At 41.6% G+C, this 8,352-nt stretch overlaps 1 protein-coding gene across 1 annotated transcript; it reads right to left on the bottom strand.

Annotated features, from left to right (window-relative positions):
• Positions 1–287: 287 nt before the first annotated feature.
• LOC309957668 (disintegrin and metalloproteinase domain-containing protein 20-like) lies at positions 288–2,681 on the bottom strand (the record flags this gene model as incomplete). Its single annotated transcript, XM_082832983.1, has 1 exon — positions 288–2,681. One exon carries the CDS (start codon positions 2,679–2,681, stop codon positions 288–290), a length of 2,394 nt encoding a protein of 797 aa, XP_082689109.1.
• Between the last annotated feature and the right edge of the window lie 5,671 nt (positions 2,682–8,352).

Below are 8,352 nucleotides of genomic sequence, written 5' to 3'. Positions count from 1 at the left end.
AAGTCCTCTTGTTGTTGAATCTAACAGTTCCCACTATCATCTACAGGAGTAGTAAGACTATGATCAGATATAAAATATTAAATGCATTTAACCACACAGACCCTTTTTAAATTGCCAAGTCATTTTATTTCAAGATAACAACTTGGGAAGAGTTATAGAATTACGTAATTAATCCTGTAAGAGTGATTATCGATCATTTCTTCCAGTAAGTGCCAAAGTAATTTTCTCCATTTTGTGTGTTCCAGTTTGTATTTACTTGGGTTCAAGAGGTTATTTTTTCCAACAGTTTATTTTTCGTTTTCCATAGTATCTTTTACATAGAAAAAGGCACCTATCACCGCTGAAAGCAAAAGAAGGGAAAGACGAAGAAGCAGTAGAGCTGTTCCTCTGTTTATATTCTCTAGTAGCCTGGCTCGAATACCTATTTCTCTGGCAGGTGGGGGGCCACTATCTACACTGCCACCTGGTCCTTTCTTGCTACAATTTGGTGGTTTCCAGCCTCGCTGACAGTGACAATGTCTTCGGTTGTTGCATACCCCTCTGTAATTGCACATCTTGACATCACAGTCAAAACGCATGTCTTGAAAAGAAGTACAGTTTTGGTTCTTACAGTATGATCCTGGGCCACATGATGCACCATCCACTACAAGCCCCATTTCTGGTGAGTCTGTCCCAAAGTGGGCATCGTACCCAAAGCAGCTTTCTGGTTTAGTACCTTGTACTACTATATGATGAAATGTAGTGTGCTCCCCACCGCCAGGAAGTACCTTCACATTAGCACAGTGCAGCATTCCACACAGAACATCATCTTGTTCACATTTTACAGGTTTTCCTCCTCCTTGAAGCACCCTCACACCACAGTTCCCAAATCGGTCACCTAAGACATTCAATGTATTATAGCATGCTGGTGCAGCATCTTTTACTTTATAGCCAAAGAGGGCTTGACACTGCATATCACGGTCACTACAGTTTCCCTTCACACAAACAGCTAATGGCGAACATGGGGTTCCATCCTGGATATAAGTGTCAGCTGCACAAACATGCGTTGTCCCATTACAGTATTCTGGTAAATCACAAATACCAAGAGTATCTCTGCAAAGAGTTCCAGGTTGAGCATATTTACACTTAACACAGCAACTTCCTTCATTGCAATCACTGCCACGGGTGAGGGAACAATTGTTCTGACAACACGGATCCCTAGCACAGTCTTTTAAGGTGCCACAGTCACATTCTTCCCTCTGATTTATGATCTTGTCACCACAGCGAGGAGCTACATAAGGAAAATTACGGTATGGTACATTTGGTATACTCAAACAAGGATCCCACATAGAAACCCGCTTATACAGTTGGCTATATGTACAATTGCTCATCATATCTAGAAGACCAGGCTCAGGAGCCATGATGCAGTGATCTCTTCGAAAACAGTGACAACCTGGACCATCGTGTACACAGCCCAGAACATGACCTATTGCATGTGCTGCAACAGTTGCAGCTAAAAATATGTGATAATTTGAAACAAATACAAACGATGCTCCCCAATTGGGGTTGCATATTCCTTCATGGGAGCTAAAATATGAGGACCCAGCGATTTTATGTCCTGTGAAAAGCATTGAACTATCATGAGGAATTTGTTTAAACCATCCCCACCATTTCCATAAACCAAATTCCCTTACTGCAGCTGCAGCATTAGGCCACTTATATAAATTCATCTTATCCACGCGATCCCATATGCACATAAGACGAATCAAAACCTGAAGTTGACCCTGGTAGAAAATGGTATGCAATATGTTGTTTATAATCACTACATGCTCTATTATATGTGTATGATTAGTGTCCCGAAGAACTAATGATCTAGAAACTGTGTAGTGAAGTTTTAAGTATTTCCTATGTGGCCACCACAAATACGCAGGAGCTGCTCTAGGTATCTCAGCAGTCATCGCCTCCTCATATGCTTGATTTGTATCTTTCCTTTCAATCTTACATTTTGCATCCTCTGCTGGTGTTTTTTGCGACACAAGCTGAGAAATCACATGCTCGAATTTGGAAGAAGCCTCCAGTGGTTTGATTTCGTAAGTGAAGTCATCCACCTGCAGCATGCCACGCAGACCCCCATAGCAGGTGTCCAGTGTGCCCATGGACCCAGGAACCCCTTCCAGGTAGCTAAAGTAGTAACAGTCTCGGGGGATAAAAGGGTAGTCCTCCTGCATGGCGCCTTGGTCGTTATCGGTGATAACAGGAAAATGCCTGGGCAGCAAGCTCTTCTTGACTCTCATGTGAAGCACGTGTCTTTGGCCACTGAAGCGAATCTTGTAGGAGAGCTGGCCTTGTGTTGCGGCTCCATGCACTCTGTGGGACACCTTCCTGGGGATCACAATTTCAGAGGAAGTGAAGCGCCAACCTGGGGGGTCATGGGAGCAGCAGGTCGGAAACAGGAGTAGCCAGAGCAGAGGCAGCCAGAGATCACCTGCCAGGTGGGCCTGGGCCCAGGCAGGCCCCATGAGTGAAGAAGCCTGTGACCAAAGAAATCCACTCCAGCGGGAGGCAGGCAAGACTATCCCTGCAACAGCAACTGCTAAACAGCAGTCTAGTCCTGAGGAGAGCAGAGAGAGGCTGGAGGCTGGGCCTCCCCAGAGAGGTGGAGGAGGGAGGGGGAAGCTCTTACATAACAATGGTGTATTCATGAGGGGGAGGGGCTGTGCTAAGTGATCCTGGGGATCCTGGCACAGGGCTCTTAGAGAGGAGGAAACATGGGAGAAATTAGGAAAAATGGAGTGTATAGCTTGGGCTGAATGGTCCCACGGTCTCTTGGAGAAGTCACAGGGGAAGAATCAGTGGTTTGGTGCAATTTTAAGACAGTGATTGACATTTTTTCCCTGAAACCAAAATGAGACAAGGCTTCAATTTGTAATCAAGAAATTACGAAATGGAGAGGAGAGTGGAAGCTTCTTTGTGTAAGAATTTTGAGGAAAGAATCAGATTCTCTCATACTTTATAAAAATGGAATGTGTTGGGGGTGATTTACGGAACAAAAGAATAAATAGTGTCACGAGTAGAAAAGGTAGGCTGGATAATAATAGTTTCTAATAAAGTTAAACTTATACTTGCCCTACGTCTCAGTGATTCCAGCCATAGGACGTTCCCCACAGCGATTCGTATGTGGATATTCATAGCAGCATTATTCACAAGTTTATTCCAGAGACTGGAAACAAACAACCAGTACTCAATAGATGAATGGCAAACAAAATGGCATATTCATTCATTGGGATAATCCTCAATAAATCTGAACAAGTTTCCAACATGTGTAAGAACATGGATGTATCTATCTCATAGATATTATGATGATAGAAAGAAATCAGACCAAAGAAACTTCATATAGGACTTCATTTGTATGAAGTTCTGGAATAGTCCATAGTAATATAGGGGAATAGAATTTAAATCACTCTTTTCCTGATGTGAGGGAAGGGAGGGATGGAGGGAAGTTTCTGGAGTGATGGGAAACTTCTGAATCTTGATTGGGGTGTGCTCAAGATGAACGTTTGAAATCCTCACCCCCAAGGTGGTGGTATTAGCAGGTGGGGTATTTGGAAGGTGATTAGTGCTTTTATAGAAGATGACTCAGAGAGATCCTTCACCCTTTTACCCTGTGTGGTTATGGTGAGAAGATGTCATTTATGAGCCAGGAAGTGCTTCTCACCAGACATTAAATCTGATGGTGCCTTGATCTTGGACTTACTGGCCTCCAGAACTGAGAAATAAAGTTCTCTTATGTATAAGTCACCCAATAATGGTGTTTTGCTGCCTTAACATAATATAACATAAAATCAGTTCCTGGAAGTACTGTTGTAGGTAACAGTTTACCTGAAATTGTGTGAATGGCATGGAACTAGGTATTGGATAGAGATTGGAAGAGTTTTGAGCAGAAGACTAGAAAGCCTACAGTGCTGTGGACAGACTCTTGGTGACAGCCTAGAAAGAAAAGAGAAAAGTTGCATAGAAAACCCCCAACCTCCTTAGAAAATACCTTAGAAAATACCTAGGTAATCTTGAACAGATTGGTAGGATATGGACTGGAAAGGCCATACTAATGAGGCAGAAATGGGGATTATGTTATTGGACAATGGAGGAAAAGCCATTTGTTATCAAGTAGCAAAGAAATTGGCTGGAGTGGGTTTGTGTCCTAGTGTTTTGTGGAATGTACAACTTTAGAAAATAAGTTGGATATTTAACTGGGGAAATATCTCAGCAAAGTGTTGAAGGAGTGGCTGGCTTATTTCCTTTTGCTATAAGCTTCTAGTAAAATGTAGGAAGAGAAAAGTGATTTAAAGATGGAATTATTCATCAAAGAACAGTGGAACTTTAAAGATTTGGAAAATTCCCAGGCCATCCATATAGAAAAGACTGAGAAAGCATGGTCTGAATAGAACACTAAGGATGTGGTCAAGCAAACCACTTGATAAGATTAGTAAGTCATCTCCACAAGTCAGGAGCTATGTACAAGACAATAGCAGAATCACCCCCTTGCTCCAAAGGGTGATCCAGAGATCATCAGATCAATTTCAAAGGAGGGGTCTCCAGTGCCTTCAGGACCTTTTCATGCCTTATCAGAGGCATGACAGAGTTGCCACACACTTGGGTTCCATTCCCAGCACTCCACAGCACAGGCAACAGTAGCCACTCCTCTAGAAGGCACAGACAGCAGGCTTTGGCAGTGTCCACGCTGGGCATTCTCCATTGGTGTGCAAATTCCACCCAGATTTTGAAGGATGGAGATTACTGGAGCCGAGGGCCTATGACCCTGGAGAGGCGGCCACCTTACAGAGCACACACTAGGGTAGTACCCAGCAGAGCCATGGGGGCAGGTCACTTCCAGGACCCCAGACTAGTAGAACCACTGCACATTATTTAAGCCTGGGGAGCCACAGGCATATGACTTCAGTCCATGAGAACTGCAGTGTGGGCTGTGCTCAGCAAAACCATGGGGCAGGCCTCCAGGAGTCTTGGGTGTCCAACCTAGAACTGCCAGCCCAGTGTATCTGGAAGGCAGGACCTTCACTCCAATGGATCCGGAAGTGAAACAAAATCCCCAGTGTGCCTAGAGGGAAGAACACTGAGCCAAAGAGAATTAATTATTCTCTTGCCTTAAGATTTTGGACATACTTGGGACTGGTCGCTCCTTTCTTCTTTCCTATTTCTCCCTTTTGGAATGAGAGTGTCCATCCTGTGCCTGTCCCACCATTGTATTTTAGAAACATATAATTTGTGTGACTTTAAAAAAAAATTATTCAGGGAGTTCCCTGGTGGCCTAGTGGTTAGGATTCTGGGATTTCACTGCTGTGGCCTGGGTTCAATCCCTGGTCAGGGAACTTAGATCCCACAAGCCACATAGTGTGGTGAAAAAAAAATTATTCAGAAATATCCCTATATAATTTAAAGATAAAGATTGAGGCTTTGGGGAGGACCTTCAAGGAGTAAGGAGGAGTAAGACGTGGTGATCACCTTCTTCCCCACAAATACATAAAAAATACATCTACATGTGGAGCAACTCCTACAGAACATCTACTGAACACTGGCAGAAGACCTCAGACTTCCCGAAAGGCAAGAAACTCCCCACGTACATGGTCATGTGGCTGACATGGTCTTGGTGCTCCAGCCAGGTGTCAGGCCTGAGCCTCTGAGGTGGGAGAGACGAGTTCAAGACACTGGATCACCATACACCTCCTGGCCGCACGTAATATCAATCAGTGAGAGCTCTCCCAAAGATCTCCGTCTCAATGCTAAGACCCAGCTCCACTCAAGGATCAGCAAGCTACAGTGCTGGACACCCCATGCCAAACAACTAGCAAGATAGGAATACATCCCACCCATTAGCAGAGAGGCTGCCTAAAATCATAATAAGTTCACAGATACCCCAAAACACACCACTGGATGTGGTCCTGTCCACCAGAAAGACAAGATCCAGGCTCATCCACAATAACACAGGCACCAGTCCCCTCCACCAAGAAGCGTACACAAGCCACTGAACCAACCTTAACCACTGGAGGCAGACACCAAAAACAATGGGAACTAGGAACCTGCAGCCTGCAAAAAAGGAGACATCAAACACAGTAAGTTAAGCAAATGAGAAGACAGAGGAATACTCAGCAGATGAAGGTAAAAGTAAAAACCCACCAGACGAAACAAATGAAGGGAAATAGGCAGTCTACCTGAAAAAGAATTCAGAGTAATGGTAGTAAAGATGATCCAAAATCTTGGAAATAGAATGAAGAAAATACAAGAAACGTTTAACAAGGACCTAGAAGAAAAAAACCGAACAAACTATGATGAAAAACACAATAAATGAAATTTAAAATTCTCTAGAAGGAATCAATAGCAGAATAACTGAGGCAGAAGAATGGATAAGTGACCTGGAAGATAAAATAGAGGAAATAACTACTGCAGAGCAGAATAAAGAAAAAAGAATGAAAAGAATTGAGGACAGTCTCAGAGACCTCTAGGAGAATATTAAACGCACCAACATTCAATTATAGGGGTCCCAGAAGAAGAAGGGAAAAACAAAGGGATTGAGAAAATATTTGAAGAGATTATAGTTGAAAACTTCCCTAATACGGGAAAGGAAATAGTCAATCAGGTCCAGGAAGCACAGAGAGTCCCATACAGGATAAATCCAAGGAGAAACATGTCAAGACACATATTAATCAACATATCAAAAATTAAATACAAAGAAAAAATATTAAAAGCAGCAAGGGAAAAGCAAAAAATAACATAAAAGGGAATCCCTATAAGGTTAACAGCTGATCTTTAGCAGAAACTCTACAAGCCAGAAGGGAGTGGCAGGACATATTTAAAGTGATGAAAGGGAAAAACCTACAACCAAGATTGCTCTACCCAGCAAGGATCTCATTCGGATTTGACGGAGAAATTAAAATCTTTACAGACAAGCAAAAGCTAAGAGAATTCAGCACCACCAAACCAGCTTTACAACAAAGGCTAAAGGAGCTTCTCTAGGCAGGAAACACAAGAGAAGGAAAAGACCTACAATAACAAACCCCCCAAAATTAAGAAAATGCTAATAGGAACATACATATCGATAATTACCTTAAATGTAAATGGATTAAATGATCCAACCAAAAGACATAGACTGGCTGAATGGATACAAAAACAAGGCCCGTATATATGCTGTCTACAAGAGACCCATTTCAGACCTAGGGACACACAGAGACTGAAAGTGAGGGGATGGAAAAATATATTCCATGCAAATGGAAATCAAAAGATAGCTGGAGTAGCAATTCTCCTATCAGACAAATACACTTTAAATTCAAGACTATTACAAGAGACAAAGAAGGACACTGCATAATGATCAAGGGACCAATCCAAGAAGAAGATATAACAACTGTAAATATTTATGCATGCAATATAGGAGCACCTCAATATATAGGGCAAATGTTAACAGCCATAAAGGGGGAAATCGACAGTAAACAAAAATAGTAGGGGACTTTAACACCCCACTTTCACCAATGGACAGACCCTCCAAAATGAAAATAAATAAGGAAACACAAGCTTTAAATATCACATTAAACAAGATGGACTTAATTGATATTTACAGGACATCCCATCAAAAACCAGCAGAATACACTTTCTTCTCAAGTGCTCATGGGACATTCTCCAGGACGGATCATATCTTTGGTCACAAATCAAGGCTTGGTAAATTTAAAAAACTGAAATCTTATCAAGTATCTTTTCTGACCACAATGCTATGAGACTAGATATCAATTACAGGAAAAAAATCTGTAAAAAATACAAACACATGGAGGCTAAACAATACAGTACTTAATAACCAAGAGATCACTGAAGAAATCAAAGAGAAAATCAAAAAATACCTAGAAAAAAAATGACAATGAAAATACGATGACCCAAAACCCATGGGATGCAACAAAAGCAGTTCTAAGAGGGAAGTTTACAGCAATACAATCCTACCTCAAGAAGTGAGAAACTTCTCAAATAAACAACCTAAACTTACACTTAAGGCAATTAGAGAAAAAGAACAAAAAACCCCCAAAGTTAGCAGAAGGAAAGAAATCATAAAGATCAGATCAGAAATAAATGAAAAAGAAATGAAGGACACAATAGCAAAGATCAATAAAACTAAAAGCTGGTTCTTTAAGAAGATAAACAAAGTTGATAAACCATTAGCCAGACTCATCAAGAAAAAAAGGGAGAAGACTCAAATCAATAGAATTAGAAATGAAAAAGAAGTAATAACTGACACTGCAGAAATGCAAAAGATCATGAGAGATTGTTACAAGCAACACTATGCCAATAAAATGGACAACCTGGAAGAAATGGACAAATTCT

This window comes from Leucopleurus acutus (genome assembly GCF_964270905.1).
Source record: "Leucopleurus acutus genome assembly, chromosome: 1".
Lineage (NCBI taxonomy): Eukaryota > Metazoa > Chordata > Mammalia > Artiodactyla > Delphinidae > Leucopleurus > Leucopleurus acutus.
The sequence above is the reverse complement of the archived record's forward strand: the minus strand, read 5'-3'. Positions and strand labels throughout refer to the sequence as shown.